The sequence below is a fragment of the Mytilus californianus genome, unplaced genomic scaffold, assembly GCF_021869535.1.
Source record: "Mytilus californianus isolate M0D057914Y unplaced genomic scaffold, xbMytCali1.0.p SCAF_5, whole genome shotgun sequence".
NCBI lineage: Eukaryota > Metazoa > Mollusca > Bivalvia > Mytilida > Mytilidae > Mytilus > Mytilus californianus.
Window position 1 is genome coordinate 42819686 of NW_026262701.1, and position 21618 is coordinate 42841303.

Below are 21618 nucleotides of genomic sequence, written 5' to 3' on the forward strand. Positions count from 1 at the left end.
CATTCAGCATTTTTTTTGCCAAAGTTCGGCGAGGTATAATAATTAACTCCCTTCAAAGAGGTCAAATTCCCAACCTATGATGTACTCACATGCTCATATCAATACGGCCCAGCTACCTGTGAAGCTTATATTTATTTACAGAGCGGCGAGGTGTAATTGGTTGTGAAGATTTTCTTCCCAGACGTTGTCCAGACTTTTAAAATTAAAATTTACTGTGAACTTAGTTCCCGTACATTATTAAACATAATTTTATAACTTGAAACGTTGTCCAAGTTCCATATTTAACGATAGTTTTACGTTATCTATGTTTTCTTCACCTGTACAGATGTGTTGTGTACAAATGGCTGACGACGATGTGTTGTCACTTTCAAACTCAGGTTGTGAAGATAATTTGAATTCCGATTTAGAAAACTTGTATTGTGCTAATACACAGAAAGTCAATACTGGGGCAGATTATCATGATGTTGAGAAACTAAAATAAAAAAACAGGGTTACCACTACCAAATAACAGTAGTTGACACCCCTAAAGGCCCTAAATAAGAACAACCAAAAAGTTCAGGGGAGAGTAAATCAAAGTCTAATGTCGGGGACATAGACCAATTAAGAGTTACAATTGGGATTGATAATCTCAATAGGAATATTGTTTCTTTATCTGCAGCTTTTCAGAAACATATCGCCGGGTCAAACCCGAGCACCTTGTCTAACTCCTCTAACACTATAGATACGGAACGTCAATTAAATCGTTAACGTGATAATGTTTCAGTGACGCTTAATAGAAATAGACCGGGTGGTGAAAATAATGAAGAAAGGGAACAAGTACCTACACCAAGGTCAGATTTAATTAGCTTGAGCGATCATGATGTCGGTAGCGATCCAATTCGCTTATACAACTGTAATGAATTTGATATATTTATCAGATAATTCTACCCTTAGCATGGGTTTTGTAACACTACCTGCTGTTGGTACTAACCCAGCTGATGCTGTTCAGAGAGCCTTTGATCAGCCTAATAGTGAAATAGATAAAGGTGAGGTTTTCGAGGAAAACCTTGAAGATGTTGAGTGTAGGGCAAATAACATGCTTAATGTTATATCCCATTGATCCTCAGGTTCCATTTCTAGAATGACTCTCATCCTTCACACTCCAAGTTATTCTTGGATGAGAGTCCTTTATGATATGTACTATCGAAATATGCAAGAAAATTAAATTTATTGAAAAAGTACCTAGTCGATTTGAAGGGAAAAAATGTGCGCATTTTTAGCTAGAAATAGAAATGCTAGCTTTTTCAAAAACTATTGTTTATTGTTTAAATAGTGTGCAAGTTGTGTTGGTACTATAATGTAATTTAGATAGGCTCCCCAAATCCCCCATCGCAAAGTATAGTACCCACACAATTTGTACAATATTTAAACTATAAATATTTATATTTTGATAGGATCTAAAATTAAATTTTGTATTTGCTTTGCCAAATCCAGCTTTTTCCCTATATGTAGCGAGTAAAAATACACGAGTTAAATATCAGCGCAAACTAGTGGTTAACAGTTAATACGCGTTGAAATTAGTTCTTTTTAATAAAAAGTTGACATTGTTGCTGGATACGTACCGCAAAAAAGACTTCACAATTGAACTGCTATATACACAATGTTCGAATATTGATATTTGCTTATAATAGATGCAATATATCAAGAAACAAAAATATTCTGTACAAATATCCAAAAGGCCTATATTTCCATAATGAATAATCGGACTACAGGTTAAATATTTATATTATCCTGCAAGCGACCTTTCTGCTATACTAATACATGTCTACAGATAACACGACGCGATATACGTATACTAGACGTATATAGTCTCCTGGTATCCTGCTTCTTTTGCAAGCAAACGGTTATGTCAAATTACTGTTTATGTCACAGTTCAATTCGGGGTCCTCATTGCGGTCCTCGTTTAAGTCATGTCGATTTCTTTCAAAAACAAATTCAACGACGATTGGGATGGGTAAAAAATGTACAAAATTAATTGCAGGATAAAGACAATAACTGTTAAGTGTCTTTAGATATCAGCTGTATTTGTACTTGGCTCGAAACAGGAGTAATAGCTCGCCTAATCTCGCACTACACCTGTTTCTTAGCCTCGTACAAATACAGCTAATATTTAAAGACACCAAACAGCTATTGTCTATGTACAGATTTAGCACAGGCAGTTTATTATTTACTCTCGTAGGGGTTATCATACCTCGTAGAAAAGTATGAAAAGTGACTTGTTTTTTATAATTGGAAATATTTTCCAGTTATACGATTGTTATGTATAATTATTCTATCTTTGTCAATATATTATCTTTTAAATGGTATTGGATTGCTTGACTGTTTCTTGTTTTTGCTTTATCTCCAGTGGCACGTATTTAACGCATAGCTAGGTAGAGTAGGATTTACCAATAAAGAAGCTAGGTTTGGTAGCTGGATCAACCGTAATGAAAAGCAGGGTATAAACTGTCACTTTAGAAAGTGGGTGTATGTTGCATAGGGCTTACATTTTACCTTAAAACAATAAATCGACAGACCCCAATTGAATATGAGAGTGCAGAAAAATAAATAAAAGAATTCTTTACTTTAGTCTTAGAAAATTTATTCGCGTTTTTGGTCAGCAATACTGAAAAGGTACATGAGTGTAATAAGCTTTATTCTGTTCGATTGTATAAGACCGGGAGCTTAATCCAGACTTGTGCTGTAAAATCTCCCACACATGATTCATAAACTGGCTATGTTGTGTAAGATCATTCGGTTAAAACGCATTTTTTTTAAATTGTGATGTTTTTGAATTTGTTATGTTAGTTTTGCTACTGTATATTTATATGATTTTGCATTTACATGTAATAATCACTTTATACAAAGGTAATACATTTTAGGAAAAGTTTGCTTTTTCATGATTTAAAATACACCAAATATTTAAGAAACAATTCATGACAGCCGTAGATTTATTTTCATTTAACCATGGGTTGGGCATTTATATTCGATTATTTTTCCCGAGCGTTAGCGAGGTGTAAAATATGAACATAAATGCCCAACTCATCGTTAAATGAAAACAAATATACGGCTGCCATGAATTATTTCGATTCTAATAGGACAAATTCTGTAATTTTGTCAACTGTGAAAGGCGTATACACACGATGCTGTTTTGGCTGTTCCGATTTACCTCACACATAATAATATTAATGCTATATTATTCAATTATAAATGAAAAAACTCACATTCTTCACCCAAATTTTTTCTTTTTGTGTTATTTTACTAAATTCTGAGGCGTACAAGAAGACTTTTCGCCGCCAAAATATTTCAAATTCCAAAATAACGTTACGCCTACGACGTTGCTAAATTTTACTAAATTTCGACGAATGCCATTGGAAACCTTATACCATCGTTAACGTTATTCCACAATTAGCCGTTATGTTCAATAAATTAAGTTCAAAATATACTGAATTTATGCAAATTTTGTTTAGCATATACTAATGTACAAAATATTTAATTCTTATTGAAAATTTAAATAAGATTTTAAAATATACAATATCATGAATTTGTGTTTAATTCTACACTTAGGAATATTTGTTTTTGAAAAGAGATGTGCAATAATTTTTTATGTCTTCTTCAAAATCCGTCCACAGATGTTAGATTCAAACCTATTTGTTATTGCTATAAACATTTACGTTTAAATGGTGTGAAAATATTAGGGGGTCACAGGATTCGTTTTTTTTTCAGTAAAATTAATTAGTTTCACTTTTGTAGCGTGAAAAAGACAAAGGCAAAAACAACAAAATAATCGTTATGTCGTGAAATAGTATTTTTTTTATATTATCATACATCACTCATACATAAATGATTTAGAATATAGCAAAATGCTCTCGACCAATGAAAGTTTAGAATTTGGTGTTCCTTAGTTGTGACGAATGAATGTAAATCATGTTCTTAGTAAGGGATTATCCTTTTGTTAAGGCCTACTTACAGTTCAAAACAAAGAATTTCTATAAATGAGTTACAACTGCCCGAAGCACATTTATTAGGATTATTGATTGAAAGTTGAATTTTGAAACAAACAAACAAAAAATCAAAATAAGTTTGAAGTTCACTTGTGCAGTACAATTGACACCGTTTGTGTTATTATATGAATATTTAGAACTTTCAAATAACAAAACAATAAGCAATATCAAAGCAATGGTAAAGAGAAGAAAAAGAAAAAAAAACTTTTAAGATCAAAGAAATTGAATTTACTTTTGAATTTCGTATAAAAGCATTTTCTTTAAACATTTAAATTTAAGTTAATTAACTGTAGTATTTGATGTAAAGAGCTGGAATAAAATTGGCTCGGGAATACAATTTGATTTTGTCTCTGATTGAACTGTAAATAAACAAAAAGATAATTTCTCACTAAATTATTACATAGTTTACACTCATACTCACAATTAGGGAACTTATACAATTTCTACCATTCCATTGTAACGTTGTGTCGTCTAATGTCTAAAACACATTAAAATTTCTCAAATTGAAATTAGTCCTTACATCACTAAGACAGCAAACACAAATCCGGTAAACCCCTAATATTTTCCTATCTTTACATAGAATTCTGTGGACGGATTTTCGGAAATCGCAATTTAAAGTGGGAAAATTCATACTCTCCGCCGCGTTTTACATAAATTCTTTACATTTAAAGACCATTTTCTTTTCACGTAATCGACAGTATCTTTGGAAGTATAAACTCTTCATATTTTTATTTTGTTTAATATTCAGATGATTCCAACAAATTGCGTACAAAATTTCTTCAAAATCCGAAATATTCGACTCCGAACTTATTTGACTTGGATAGTCAAACATTCAGCAAAACAGTTTGTTCACAGTTGTCTAAATCTTGAATCGGGATGTTATTAATAAAAAAAACAAATGTAACTATTTTTGAGTGTGGATTACGCTACATTTGTATTAATTTTTGTATACTAGTATTATAACTCATACAACAGCAGAAAATTTTGAAAAATACCCTATTACTTTATCGGGAACTTGACTTTTTGTCAATTTCTTCGGGTAACCTATTGACACTGCAGATTTGAAAAAAAAAACAAAAACGTTTAGTCTGTGCAAGTGATAAAAGACTTATATTGATGGAGGATACATAGAAGACATTTTAGACACCAGTTCAAGGTTATGTTCTAGATATTGGTATAACAAAAAGGAGACATTTGATAGAGAATGCTTTGATCTCATCACATTAAGAATATTGTATGCCAAGTTACTTGTACGCTGTTAAAAATATTATACTTGATTGGGTTTTGAAGTTGCTCTAATGTAGGCTGGACATAATACTCAATTCCGGTAATTTCGTGTGCCTTAAAGTTCAATGAACGGACTCTGGACGGATAAAAAACCGGTGAGCATCGTATATTTAGTTGTTGTCTTATCGGCATGATATTAGTATTAATGTATTCTTGCCCTCTGTGGACAACTTTAAAAGTTAACAGATTAGCACAACTTTTTATCAATGCATCTACGAATTTGTTCTATTATTTCGTTTAATAACTTTTACATAATGTTCCGTTCCCGTCTCGGGACGTTTCTTGAATAGTCAGAGACATACACAAATCGAGCCGACCGTGCGAATGCTTTATCGTCAGTTAAGGTAGTTAAACACACCAGTCATCATCTACAAATCGAAACGTTTTCAGGACGTGACCTTTGTTTAACCAGACTGGATGCTCCGACTAACTGGTCATGGATGAGTGCCGAATCAAGCACATGTTGTATAATATGCCTAGGTGCGACCATTTGATCTTCTGAGGAGATTTTTTTTCCGAATTGAATATTCGTTTGTATTTCTTGCTAGTACAACTTATTTGCATTCACAATTATTTCCTGCATTGTCCTGCATTTTGTTGGACAAAACTTTTTCATTTTTACACCACCTTTGGCAAAGTTAATAACAATGCCAGAATATTCATTTCCCCATTCTCCACCCTCAGAATATCAAATGGTCATCACCTAAGAACTTGAATTCGTTGACCATCAAAGGCATCCATGACTTCGTTTTGGCTGTGGCTGCACCTGCGCTGGTGCATAAGTTTACCAAGGAATGGTTTACTTCCAAAATATATAATTAAATTTTCATTTTCAATACTGCGTAACTCGAAGAAAAAATAAGACAAGAAAATTGTGTACTTATAAAATTATAATTAAAAATATGCCTATTTTAATTAACACGCTCTCGCAGCGCTTTTCTGGATTAACATTCATCATATATGCTCAAAACCAAATATATAAATGCCATGGATGTATTAGAAGCGACCTTTATGACTAAAAGTTAAAAGATAAAATGCAAATCCAAATACGAACAACTTGAATTGCCTTATTGAAATTATCAGCAATATGAAACTAAGAAGATTTGGTATGATTACAACAGAGACAATTATCCACCAGAGACCAAATGACATAGATGTAAGAAACGGTAAACCACCGGACGTCCTTCAACAAGTTCAAAACCCATATCGTACAGTAAGTTATAAAGGGTCCCGAAATGAAAAATTGTGGAACATTTCAAACAACACTCCCCCCCCCCCCCCCCCAAAAAAAAACAAAACAAAACCCAACGGCTTGATTTACGTACAACGTAATAAAGATAAATTAAAAATGACAGACAGATGTTAGCCATTCCGCTTGTTTACATGACATCATCGTTACGTCATAAAAGTGGCTAAATGACGTCATGAAAAAAAATTGAAATGAAAGAACATTGACAAAGCATCATTATATTATGCTCTCATATCTGAAATCAATGTTTCTTTTTTAACCTTAACCATCGGTCATATCGGCCCATTGGCAGTTAAAGAACACCTTAATCGGCCTTCTGGTAGTTAAAAGCAACGTCAATCGGCCCATTGGCAGTTAAAGGTAAATTCAATCGGCCCGTTGGCAGTATAAGGGTTTAAAACGCCCGGTGTTTACATTTGACGCCGGAAGCATACATATGACGTCACCTTGTTTAGTTGCAAAAGACAAACATCATTTGACGGAATTTTGGTTTTATGACATTTTACATCGAAATAATAACTGAAATGGACCGATTTGTTTATTTTGCATCTGCAAAAACACACAAAAGGCAAAGGAACAGCGCTTTTATTTCTGTTCTTTGTCTCAAACACACAGATAGGCCTTCAACACGAAGCAAAAAAAAAACTCGCATTATGTCCTCATAATAATCATTGAATTACAAAATAAAAAATTCACAGGATGGAAAGAATTTTATCCCTATACAGATTTTCCCCTACTATGAATAGGCTTAAGTAGATTTTTTAAAATTAATTTTGCGTTCTAAAACAACTAAAAAAACAATTTTTTGTACAATGTCTGCTTTTCACCAAAAAATCACCATTTGCATGATAGTAAAAGAGGGACGAAAGATACCAGAGGGACAGTCAAACTCATAGATCGAAAACAAACTGACAACGCCATGGCCAAAAATAAAAAGACAAACAGACAAATAATAGTACAGATGACACAACATAGAAAACTAAGGACTAAGCAACACGAACCCCACCAAAAACTGGGGGTGATCTCAGGTGCTCCGGAAGGGTAAGCAGATCCTGCTCCACATGTGGCACCCGTCGTGTTGCATATGTTATTACAAATCCGGTAAATAGTCTAATTCGGTAAGTCACATTCGTGAAAAGGGAAGGGTATTGTAGTTACGACATAAGGAACATATCCGATATCATCTGTGAAACGGTTATTCCAGAACTAACTATAAAAATCCAATTTCTTCAATCCGTCCTATCGTGATCGGATATGTAAAATGATGTGTTTCTTAAATGAATGATAAACTAAATGATCATTTCATCTTTTTTGTGATTTTTAAAATTGACTGCAAATATTAAAATAACGGCCAATATATATTTTTACGATGGAAGTCCAGAAAGACTTTTTCAATGTATTTTTATCATTATGTATTCAGTTGCAAATAAATAATGGAATACATTTCATCTATGAATATTATTTTGAGCATCCACAGTATTGCATTTGAAATTGGAATATAAGGTACATGTAATTACATGTTTTAAGAACGTATAAGATGTATTCGATGGAGTGGTCATGTGTTACCTTTTGATCCTTATTTTTCCTTCAAAAACTAAATAAAGTATGGTTGAGCTACTTTTATGTATGAATATACTTGTATTTGCTTTCGCTAGACATTACTATATTAAGGCAGCTTTTTCATCACGTATTGCTTATTGTCTTTGTGATAACAATACTTCCCCACAGGAAAAGCATCGGATATTTTGTTACATACACGTACATGTAAGAACGTGATCGGATATGTTTATTTATTGTTTAACATTTTATGTACGATGTATTTAGGTGTATGAAACTATTGTCTATATGTTTGGCCAAATAAACATAGAAGTTTCACCACCCATTTTCTTCAATCCGTCCTATCGTGGATGCGTAACGACCATTGAAGAAAGGTGTAGCGCCAATTTCCCCTTAATTTCTTGCACTTGCATTGTCAACATCCGAAAGATGTTATAACCATGTATTATATTGACAATATAACTCTTCCATATTATAATCTACTGGAAAAACTCTACAGAAGAGACCAAATGATGTAGAAGTAAGCATCTATACGTCACCGTATGGCCTTCGACATGAGCAAAACCTATACAACATAGCAAGCTATATATAGAGACCTGATTTATATAAAAAACAATAAACGAAAAACAAATACTATATTCAGGAACGAACTATAACTGAACTACATTTGTCAAGTTTGCGGTCGTCTATCCCGCCCCCAAATAAGGGACAGTGGTGTAACAGCACAAAATAAGGAACTAACTATGAAAATCCAATAAAAGGCAATCATACCATATCTTCTTTATAACATCGACAAGGTTTCCCAGAATGTATCGAAATTAACAGGCTCGAAAAACAACATCACTGTAAAAATTAGGATGTGCTATCCCGTTTGTTTCTAAAGGTACAGCCAAACTTCCAATGAAACTAAATCCAGACCATTATATTTTTACAAGACAATTTTTGTTTAACCTTAAAACCTCAGTCATATTTGACCTGCGAAAGAAAACTTTTCGGTTATGCACGCCTTATCAAAAAGACCGTTTAGGTGCATGTGAACCTTTCGGCTAAAATGTCTCTGTTTACAACTCAAGAGTAAATCTAAGTACCTAAAAATCTGTGCATCTGGAAAAGTTTAAAGGCATAGCATGACCTAAATAAATAAAATTCAAATGCATTTTATGTTTTAGAAAATTAAAACTTAACTGGATTTCGACATGGAATATCAAGGTGACGTAAGCTGTGTTACTGAGTGGACCATATCAAGTCAAACTTGAGTATTTGTTAATTTTATCATCAGCAGGGACAAGAAAAAAAAAGTGCACAGCAAAATCCAGTTAAGTTTTTAATTTTCTAAAACATAAAATGCATTTGAATTTTAGTTATCTAGGCCATGCTATACTTTTCCAGATGCACAGGTTTTTTTTTATATTCGGAGTAAATTTTGAGGTGTAAACACAGCTATTTTAGCCGAAAGGTCCACATGAACCGTAAGTAATTTTAGAACGAACTGGGTTCCGGTAGCAATATTAAAATTTTAAAGTTGTACATGTTGTATGTCAGCGTCTTGATATACGTTCTTTTAATTGACAAAGTTGAGGCGTGTTGTGTCCTTGACACGTATATCAGTATATATATGGCGTATAAAGCAGCAGTCCTCACAGGGGACTTTGATAGCCTGTTTTTTTCAAGGTAAGCAGCACTTGTTTATTATCATTTGTAGATTTTGTGATTGACAAATGCAAGTGTACTTTAAATAAGCTAAATTAAGGTCGTCATAAAAAAAGTTTTTAAAATGTAGATAATGGTAAATAAAACACTTTTATTATCTTCTGCAAAACCAGTTATTAAAACATGTAAAATTCAGAAGTACGTGAACATTGATTTTTTTTAAATTATAATGAATCAGTGATATTGATGATAAATTAAACTTTAAAGAAATAATGAAACAAGAAACATTATTCAATAACATTTGTGTGTAAACATTTTTCTTGAATTTTAAATTTAAATTATTTCCTCTTACAAAACATTTCTCTAATTCTACATCGATTTGAACCAATTCTGACTTGTCTTTTCCCGCGTCCGAAGCGCTTAGTGGATTTACGTTTATGAGGGACACTCAATTCAAAACATTGGAAAGCTTAGAATGTATAAATACATAGAAATGTTAGGACCTACATGTATATGACAAAAAGGGACCTAAAATGTATAGCCAAATTCATCTAAGGTCAACTTTGATGAATGTCATACTCAACGGGATGGCGTGGTAAAATCTCTCTTCCCCTTCATATATGTGTTATACTATAATAAACAATGGAAAGAGGATACAAAGTTGCCAACAGAGTGTGAATATAAAACAAATGAGATAAGTTTCGAAGTTTCACGTGTAGTATGACTTTTTCAAGTTAAAGACACATTCATACCTTGTTCCTTTTTTGACCGGCACTTTTCAAAAGTTTAGAATATTTTTATAGTTTACCTTTTTGACACGGTGATTATTCAAAAAGATACATTTTAAGCATTTTAATGTTTTTATTGCAGGATTAATATAAACAACTTGACGAATAATGATGATGAATGTATTTTGGATTTCTGTTTTGACTGTTATAGTACTGGTCTCCAGTAAGTTTGATATTAGTGAATTGAAATTGCATGTATCTTTTAAAAATATGATAGGATTCAAAATCAATTTTAATTTTTTACTTGACTTTAATCGTTTATAACGATTACTATTCCGAAATGGTAACACACATACACAGATAGGTTATGTAGGCTTGAATAAAAAGAGATACACATGAGTTTACGTCGATGAGACAATACTCCAAAAGCATTAAAAAAAAAAGAAAAGGCACATCGAAGTCATCATTCCGTCTTAACTACTTATTAATAATCTCCCTATTCATATTTAAATTTGTATTCGCCAAATATATCTTGGAAATTCCTCGTCATGCTTTTGTTAGTTGTCATATGTGACCATTGTGTTTGATTTTCGGATTGTATACTTTCTTAAAAATTATGATTTTTTTCTTCCTACAGAATCTACTTGCCTCATTGCATTTTCTTCCTACATGAGCGAAAACAAAGCGATCTCACAAAGTAATTCTGTTGTTGATGGAACAACCATGATCTTTGATAAAGTAGAAATAAATTCAGGGTCAGATTACAGCGTCGTCACAGGAAAATTTACTGCTCCTTCCTCCGGTATTTATGCATTCACTTGGACCATCTGCGTAGATTCACGTTATAAACACCCTGCTGGAGAATATAACTACGGGGAATATGGTACAGAACTAATGATGGGCAGCACAAAAATCGGTGTTTTACATACAGACACAGAGAAACAATACGACGACGCATGCTCTACAGGATTTGTCATCAAATATATATCATCGGGCAACCAAGTTTACGTCAGAAATAACTACGCTCACCAAGGTCGACTACTTAGCAAGGAGAGTCAGACCAGAACAACGTTCTCCGGATGGAAAATGCAATAAAAGGCAAATCCAACGGAACAAATTTTGCCAGATCTAAAATGTAATATTCAAAATAAAATTTGAAGACAATGTTTTATTTTATTTTTTTTTTAGTAAAAGAATAGAAAACATTTTAAGTATCAGATCTTTGCACAACATAAAAAACTAGAGAATGAGCAACACGAACCACACCAAAAACCCGGGTCGATCTTTTGTGATCCGGAAGGGTAAGCAGACTCTATCATACTCCACCCTTAGATGTTTGTGATAAGTTGGTCAAGGTAAACGCTTGTTGCCTTTCTAGTCATTTTTACTTCTTTGAATTTCAAAGATTTTTAATCATTTATCGGAATGCTGTCCAGACATACTTATTACATTATACCAGGTTGGTAAACATGTATTTCTGGTTAGACAATTCACATAGTGCATGTCCATAAAACGGTAATTTTAGTAAGTATAAAACACATGGTTCTATTTGATTAATGTTAAGGCTATATATTATTCTAAAGTAGTTTATATATATATACTAAGATAAAAGCAATAATACGAACTAGAGAATATAAGGGAAACGCATATATTTCAAAGCATACGGTTATTACAAATTTGCCAAATTAGACTAAAAAAATGCTGGAATATCGAAATTGTCGTGCTAAGTAACGATTCTTTGGTCATAGTTGAACACTTGTTGTTGTCAATATTGTCCACGACTGCTGTTGTAAAACCACCAAGATTCGTGTGAAGACCACATATTCAATGTTGAATATGTATGGATGGAATCTTCTAGTACTGTAGATAAATGGATAATTGGATGATACAAAAACGTCACGCGTAAACAACAGATTTTGATAATAAGTATCTGCTTTCCTGGTCCTATCATCAAGTAAAATGGTAATATACATTAAGAGATGGTTTAAGTTCAGTTTAATGTAAAGTTAAAGAATATCAAAATAGAAGTAATTTCGAAATGGAAAGCGTCATATTTGCCTCAATGCAATAACTCGACTGCATCTGAATATTTGGCTTAGCAAACGATTATCAACTAAGTTTTTAATGTCTGATCATGAGGAAAAGACTTGCCTACATCATGTCTTTTTGAACTACCTATATGTGCATTTTTTCAAATATCGTTGTCATACAAGCATATAGTTGCGATTGCGTGTTTAATTGCCACACTTAAATAATCATTAAACACATGAACCAAGCACCTGCTTTGTTAATGACATGGCAAGCCTGATATTACTACATTTTTCTCTTCCAGTTCGTTGTATACTGCAAGAATAGAACCGTGAATACGATTTTCTATACTTTCCCTAACGATTCTTTTGATGGTTGGCTTTAGTGCATAAATGTGACATACTCTTGGTATTAAAGGTCACATAGTTTTACTGAATGTATGTTTAAACAAAACACTTAGTAACCTTAAATAAGGGATATTTATCGATTGTGATATCTTATTGACCTATATGTTGATTTTAATAGTTTATGGCGGTCATCTTGGAAAAAACCGCCATATAGAAATTGCAAGGTGGGTCCATAGCTAATAGGGTTTGAAACACAATGAACTATTACCATGCCACATTTGGTGCGTTTATCATCAAACCTGAAATTTTGTGACCGATCTGCAAGACTAGTATACGTATTTAACGCATAGCTAGGGCAAGATTACATTTCCATTAAAGAGGCTAGGTTTTAGTAGTTGGATCGACCGTAATCAAAGGAAGTGAATAGACTGCCACTTTAGAAAGTGTGTGTATGTTGTACATATTTGTTTGTTTTTATAGTGATTAAGATTATAACACAATGTTGACTGCTGTACCCCTATTTTTGACATTTTTACCTATTATGTCTGTTTGTTTTGTATACACATTCTTGTCAATATAATGGAATTTTATGCTACTGTCATACAAGTGAGAGGTTTAGCTAGCTATAAAACCAGGTTTAATCCACCATTTTCTACATAAGGAAATGGATGTACCAAGTCAGGAAGATGACTTGTTTTCCATTCGTTTGATGTGTTAGTGCTTTTGATTTTGCCATTTGATAAGGGACGTTCCATTTTGAATTTTCCTTTGAGTTCGGTATTTTTGTTATTTAACTTTTTTGCAGAGAGCTTACATTTTGCCTTAAAATGTAAATCAACAGACCCAATAGAATATTAGAATGCAGAAACAAGAAAAATGAAACTTAACTTTTGTCTTAGAAAATGTATCTGTGTTTTTGGTCAGCAATACTGAAAGGTACATTAGTGTAAGAAGCTTTATTCTGTTCGAATGCATAAGACCGCGACCTAAACCCAGATTTGTGCTGTACAAATGCTTCATAAACTGGATATGTTGTGTTACATCATTCTGTTATTACGTAATTTAAAAAAAAAATATTATGGTATTGGATTTGTTTTGTAAGTTTTAGATATTGTACATTTAAATAATTTTGCAGTTACGTATGTACAGTAATAATAAAATTAATACTAGGGTACTACGTTTCAGAAAAAAGTTTACTATTTCATGATTTGAAAAACACCATTCGTTGTGCATTGTACAGTAAATAATTGAAACATTAGTATTATTTAAGTGTGTCATCATTGTAGTCAATGGCATGGAATTACAAAATAATGTAATTCACAAGAAGGAAAGCATTATATCCCTTTACATAATTGTGCTAGTGCAGACCATTCCCCATGAATAGACTGAAGTAGAAATTTTATTTCATTTTGCGTTTTAAAACAACTATCAAAAATAACTATTGTTCATTGTCTGCTTTCCACCCATAAATCACCATTTGCATGATAGTAAGATGGAGTGGTTCTTAAATAAACTAAATGATTAATTCGTCTTGATGGGGACTTTTAAAATTAACTGCAAATATTAAAAGAACGGCCAATATATGTTTTCTTTTAATAAACGTTTACGATGGAAGTCCTGACAAGACTTTTCAATGTATTTTAATTATTATGTATTCAGTTGAAAATATAAAATGAAATACATTTCATCTATGACTATTATTTTGAGCATGCACAGTATTGCATTAGAAATTGGAATATAAGTTACTTGTAGTACATGTTTTAAGAACATATAAGGTGTATTCGACAGAGTGCTTATGCAATACCTTATATTTCCTGCAAAAACAAAATAAATTATGGTTGAGCTACATTTATGTGTAAATGTACTTATATTTCGATAGACATTACTATGTCAAGACATCATTTTCAACACGTATTACTTATTGTCCTTGTGAAAACATTAATTTCCCACAGGAAAAATCATCGGATATTTTGTTACATACACGTACATGTAAGAACGTGATCGGATATATTTATTTATTGTTTAACATTTTTTTTGAACGATGTATTTAGGTGTATGGCACTATTGCCAATATGTTTGGCCTAATAAACAGAGAAATTTCACCACTCATTTTCTTCAATCTGAAGACACATTTTCCCGTTTCATCGTGGATGCGTAACGACCAATAAACAAAGATAAAGCGCCAATTTCCTCTAATTTCTTGTGCTTGCATAGTCAAAATCCGAAAAATGTTACAACTATGTATTTTATTGACAATATAACACTTCCATGTTGTTATGTACTGGAAAAAATCCACAGAAGAGACCAAATGATTTAGAAGTAAGCAAATATTGATCTACGTACGGCAATCAAGATTGAGCAAAATCTATTCAAAATAGCAAAGTATAAAAGGCTCTAAAGTGACAAATCTAAATCAATTCAAACGTAAAACTAGCGGCCTGATTTATGTACAAAACAATAAACGAAAAATAAATACTATATACAGGAACGAACCCAAACAAAGGACAGTGGTGTAACCACACAAAATAAGAAATTACTAAAACATCAGTTAAAGGGAGCTGTAAAAAATTGATGAGATCGATATAAAGCACAATAACAACAACAATAACAAAAAAAAAAAAAAACACAATAAAGACACAAAGAACAGATTTGAAAGTGTTCACAGTTACTGAAAGCTAGTTCAATGCAAATAACAACGAATAATGTCTAAAGGGCACTCATACTATATCTTCTTTATAGAATCGACAAGTTTTCCCAGAATGTAACTAAATCTAAGGGCTCAAAAACAACATCACGGTAAAAATTAGGAAGTGCTTTCCCGTTTGTAACAAGTTTTCTACAGGTACAGGCAAACTTCCAAATAAACCAAATCCAGTCTATTATATTTTTACTAGACAATTTTTGTTTAATCTTAAAATCTTAGTCATATTTGACCTGCGAATGAAAAATATTCTGTGATGCACGCCTCATTAAAAAGACCGTTGAGATGCATGTGGACCTTTCGGCTAAATTGATTGTGTTTACATATAAAAAGTAAATCTTAGTACCGAAAAATCTGTGCGTCTGGAAAAGTTTGAAGTTATAGCAGGACCTAGATGAATAGTAATTTTGGAACGAACTTGGTTCCGGAAGCAATATTAAAATTTTAAAGTTGTTTATTAGCGTCTTGATATACGTTATTTCAATTGACAAAGTTGATGCGTGTTGTGTCCTTGACACGTATCGCAGTATATATATGGCGTATAAGGCAGCAGTCCTCACAGGGGACTTTGATAGCCTGTTTTTACTCAAGGTAAGAAACACTTGTTTGTTATCATTTTGTAGATTTTGTGATTGACAAATTTAGTGTACTTTAAATAAGCTAGATTAAGGTCGTCATAAAAACAAAAGTTTTTAAAATGTAGATAATGATAAAAAAATACGTTTTTTTATCATGATTATCTTCTGCAAAAACAATTATAAAAATTCAGAAGCACGTTAACATTAATTTTCATAAATTATAGTTAATCAGTGATATCGATAATAAAGAATAAATTATAAAGAAGTAATGAAATAAGAAACATTATTTAAAAATATGTTTGTGTAAAATTTCTCTAATTCTACATCCATTTAAACCGATTTTGACCAGTCTTTTCCTGCGTCAGAAGCGCTTATTAGATTTACGTTTATGAGGAACACTGAATTCAAAACATTTGAAAGCTATGAATGTATAAATACGTAGAAATTTAGAAGTTACATGTATATGACCAATAGGGACCTAAAATGTATATCCGAATTCATCTAAGGTCAACTTTGATGAATATCATAATCAACGGCATGGTATGGTAGAATCTCTCTTGCTCTAAAACAAATGAGATAAGTTTCGGAGCTTCACGTGTAGTATGACTTTTCAAGTTAAAGACAATGTACAATGTCCTTGTTCCTTTTTTGACCGGCGCTTTTCAAAAGTTTAGGATATTTTTATAGTTTACCTCATTAACACGGTTATTATTCAAAAAGATACATTTTAAGCATTTTAATGTTTTTTATTGCAGGATTAATATAAACAACTTGACGAATAATGATGATGAATGTATTTTGGATTTCTGTTTTGACTGTTATAGTACTGGTCTCCAGTAAGTTTGATATTAGTGAATTGAAATTGCATGTATCTTTTAAAAATATGATAGGATTCAAAATCAATTTTAATTGTTTTACTTTAATTTAATCTTTTATAACGATTGCTTATCCGAAATGGTAACACACATACACAGATAGGTTATGTAGGCTTGAATAGAAAGGAATACACATGAGTTTAAGTCAATGAGACAATACTCCAAAGGCATTAAAAAAAGGCACATCGAGGTCATCATTCCGTCTTAATTACTTAATCTCCCTATTCATATTTAAATTTGTATTCGCCAAATATATCTTGGAAATTCCTCGTAATGCTTTTGTTAGTTGTCATATGTGACCATTGTATTTGATTTTCGGATTGTACACGTTCTTAAAAATTATATTTTTTTTTCTAACAGAATCTACTTGCCTCATTGCATTTTCTTCCTACATGAGCAAATACATAGCAAACAACCAAAGTGATCGTATTATTGATGGAACAACCCTGATCTTTGATAAAGTAGAAATAAATTCAGGGTCAGATTACAGCGTCGTCACAGGAAAGTTTACTGCTCCTTCTTCCGGTGTTTATGCATTCACTTGGACCATCTGCGTAGATTCACGTTCTGCATACTCTGCTGAATATGGTACAGAATTAATGATGGGCCACACAAAAATCGGTGTTTTACATACAGACACAGATAATATATATGACGACGCATGCTCCACAGGATTTGTCATCAGATATATATCATCGGGCTATCAAGTTTACGTCAGAAATAACTACGATCACCAGGGTCGACTACTTAGCAAGGAGAGTCAGACTAGAACAACGTTCTCCGGATGGAAAATGCAATAGAAGGCAGGTCAAAAATGTAATATTCAAAATAAAATTTGAAGACAATGTTTTAATTTATTTTGTTAAGTAAAAGGATAGAAAACAAATTAAGTATCAGTTCTTTGCACAACATAAAAAACTATAGAATGAGCAACTCGAACCCCACAAAATACCCGGGTCAATCATTAGTGACCTGGAAAGGTAAGCAGACTCTATCAAGCGCCGCCCTTAGATGTTTGTTATTAGTTTGTCAAGTTAAACGCTTGTTGTCGTTCTAGTCATTTTTACTTCTTTGAATTTCCAAAGATTTTTAATCATTGAAAATTTCTCAGAGTTTTTCTCTAATGAATTCTGTATTTACATGCTAAATAGTATATTTGTCATTTCCGTAATTAACGCTGAGTCAAAGGTTCATTGGGACGAGTTGGTCTTGTTAGGAAGAGCATTGCTTATTTCATTCGTTCACTCGCGTGGTTGCTTTAAAAGGAATGTTTTTGAAAGCCTTTTATAAGTAATCTAGATTAGATTAATAGATTTATAGATTATATTACTGACGTTTTTTGTCATCTTAATTACGTGTTATAGTGTTTTTTTATTTGTCTTTGTAAATTATTATCCTTTTGGCGTGGTACTTATACATCCCGCTATTGTGTTATTGTGCTATGGTCATTTTTGTATTCTTGTATTTCATTTTTGCGTATGTGCTTTATATGCCATTTTGTTTTTCTTTGTTGACATATTTGTTTGTTTTTATAGTGATTGAGGTTACAACACAGTGTTGACTGCTGAACCCCCTTTTTTGACATTTTTACCGATTGTGTCTGTTCTTTTTTTGTTCTCATATTGTTGTCAATATAATAATTTTAATTTTCTAAAACATAAAATGCATTTGAATTTATTTATCTAGGTCATGCTATGCCTTCAAACTTCAATATGCACAAGGTTTTTTTTATATTCGGAGTCAATTTTGTGGTGTTAACACAGCCATTTTAGCCGAATGGTTCACATGAACCTTAAGTAATTTTGGAACGAACTTGGTTCCAGAAGCAATATTAAAATTTTGAAGTTGTTTGTCAGCGTTTTGATATACGTTCTTTCAATTGACAAAGTTGAGACGTGTTGTGTCCTTGACACGTATCGCAGTATATATATGGCGTATAAGGCAGCAGTCCTCACAGGGGAATTTGATAGTCTGTTTTTTCTCAAGGTAAGAAACGCTTGTTTGTTATCATTTTGTAGATTTTGTGATTGACAAATGAAGTGTACTTTAAATAACTTAAGCTAGATTAAGGTTGTCATAAAAACAAAAGTTTTTAAAATGTAGATAATGATAAAAAAAAAACACGTTTTTATTATCTTCTGCAAAAACAATTATAAAACTTCAGAAGCACGTTAACATTAATAATAATAACGTTTGTAACTTTAAAAAAAGAGTCGAGTTTATTAGCTGGGTATAATACCAGAAATCATGGTATTCACAAACGAATTACTATCATACTAGAAATCTACTTTATTTCTGATTATACATTCGATGCATGTTAAAGTTACGGACATCCCTATTGGTATAATGAAATAAGTTACAGACAAGTTGTTTTTTTTAAAGTTACGGACATCCTAAGTGTTTTAGCAAATCGTGCTGTGATCGTTTATTTTGGAATATTTAAACACCGTATACGTTTAGGAGTTTCCCTAAAAGATTGATACAACTTTTTAATTACTGAAAAGTTGTGTTGTATTCATGGTATTGTTATTATATAGAAGAAAAGTTTCATACCGACGCCAGGCGGCTCCATCTTAGGCTGTGGGCAACATAAGTTACCCACTGTCGTTTAAGCACAGTGGTAGTTAAAAGGATTCAAAATCAATGTTAATTGTTTTATTTTCACTCTTTTATAACGATTACTACTCTGAAATGGTAACCCACATACAAAGATAAGTTATGTAGGCTTGCATAAAAAGAGATGCATGATTTTACGTCAATGAGACAACCACCAACGGCTTCAAAAAAATCCAATATGAACATCGAGGTCATTATTCGGTCTTAACAATTTAATCTCACTATTAGTATTTATATTCGCCAGATTGTTCATCGTCATGCTTTTGTTTACTCGTCATATTTTACCATTCAAGTTGAAATACGGATTATACAATTTCTTTTTTGTTTCTAACAGAATCTACTCTCATCCTATATGAACGAAAGTATAGCAAAATCACAGAGTTATTCCATTATTGATGAAACAACCCTGATCTTTGATAAAGTAGAAATAAATTCATGGTCCGAATACAGTGTCGTCACAGAAAGTTTACTGCTCCATCTTCCGGTAGCTATGCATTCACCTGGACCATCTGCGTAGATTCACGTATGTCGGATCCCCGTAAAAGACATGACTTCGGGGAATATGGTACAGAATTAATGATGGACAACACAAAAATCGGTGTTTTACATACAGACACAGAGGCAAGAAACGACGATGCATGTTCTACTGGATTTGTCATCCGATATATGCCAGCGGGCAACCAAGTTTACGTTAGAAATAATTACGATCACCAAGGTGAACTACTAAGCAAGGAGAGCCAGACAAGAACAACGTTCTCCGGATGGAAAATGCAATACAAGGCAGGTCCAACGGAACAAAGTTCTCCAGATCTAAAATGTGATATTCGAAATAAATTTGAAAACAATGTTTATTTAAATTTATTTTGTTTAGTAAAAGGTTAGAAAAAATAATATGTTTCAGTTCTTTGTACAATATGTGGTTTAATTGCCTATGAGACAACTATCCACCAAAGTTCAATTAAAAGATCACTATAGCCTATTTATTCGTTCTTTTCTGGCTTTCCAAAGATATTAAATAATTCAACATTTCTCAGACTTAGTTCCTCAAAAGTATTCTGTATTCATATATTTTTCTAGAATTTAGTTTTCCAACTTATTTTAGTGAAAGATACAATGTATATCATAATCATTTATAAATTTTAAAAGAATCATATTCTTTCTGGTTGCTTGGAGGTTTCTACAGTTTTTGTCAATCCATAATTGACCCTGTAATTAGAAATCTATTGTTTTCATACAAAAAATTGTCAAATGCCACTTTACCACTATCAACTTATCATGCTTGGCATGGATGCCCATTTTGGGTGGTGTAGAATCAGTATACGGTCGTTAAACGGGAAACAACTTGTGTTAAAAGTGTTCAATAATAAAATAAAATAGTAATTGGCAAACAGACTATTCAATAAGATTGATACATGTACTTGCACGAAAGAATTTACCCTAATTTTTTTTTTTCATTTGCGTGGTTGATAAAGGAGGGTTAATGAAAGCCATCTATAATCTAGATAGTCAAAAGACTGATGCATGTGTTTATGCCACTGAAATTTAAAATAGCAATATTGGCATACGTAACAACGTTTTCCATAAGACTTTAAATCAAAATAACGCAAAAAAAAGAGAAAAGAATAAAAATCAAAATTACGCAAAAAAAAATGAAAGGAGTAAAAGAGATGTAAGAATAGGTCAATGAGACAGCAACCAAACGACATGAAAAACCAAAAAGACACTTAGATCGGTTTCGACAATGGTTAATTTGAACGTTTTATAAAAAGAACATAGATCAAGTCTTGAAATGTTATGCACACATATTATAAAGACTATCAATGGACTGCTATCAACAAACAATTAACTAAAGAATATAACAAAACGACGATCAATGACGAGGTTCCTGAATTTTGTCACCTTTTTGGGGTGGAAGAGGGATGAGAGGGGGCACTAAGAGGTTGCGGGATCAAACTAGTTAGAATTAATTCAGAAGAAAGT

The 21618-nt window shown here is 32.4% G+C and overlaps 1 protein-coding gene across 3 annotated transcripts; it reads left to right on the forward strand.

The window, feature by feature from the left end:
* Positions 1-9702: 9702 nt before the first annotated feature.
* On the forward strand, positions 9703-17856 carry LOC127702232 (heavy metal-binding protein HIP-like). Of its 3 annotated transcripts, none has more exons than XM_052206345.1 (3): positions 9703-9786; positions 16903-16983; positions 17383-17856. In XM_052206345.1, the coding sequence occupies exons 2-3, from the start codon at positions 16929-16931 to the stop codon at positions 17820-17822; spliced, it is 495 nt and encodes a 164-aa protein (XP_052062305.1). In that variant the 5' UTR covers positions 9703-9786; positions 16903-16928; the 3' UTR covers positions 17823-17856. The 3 variants fall into 3 exon arrangements, with proteins under 3 accessions (XP_052062305.1, XP_052062304.1, XP_052062306.1); XM_052206344.1 differs by lacking the exons at positions 16903-16983; positions 17383-17856 and adding exons at positions 10636-10716; positions 11131-11657 and having other exon boundaries at positions 9723-9786; XM_052206346.1 differs by lacking the exon at positions 9703-9786 and adding an exon at positions 16102-16160.
* The last annotated feature ends 3762 nt before the right edge of the window (positions 17857-21618 follow it).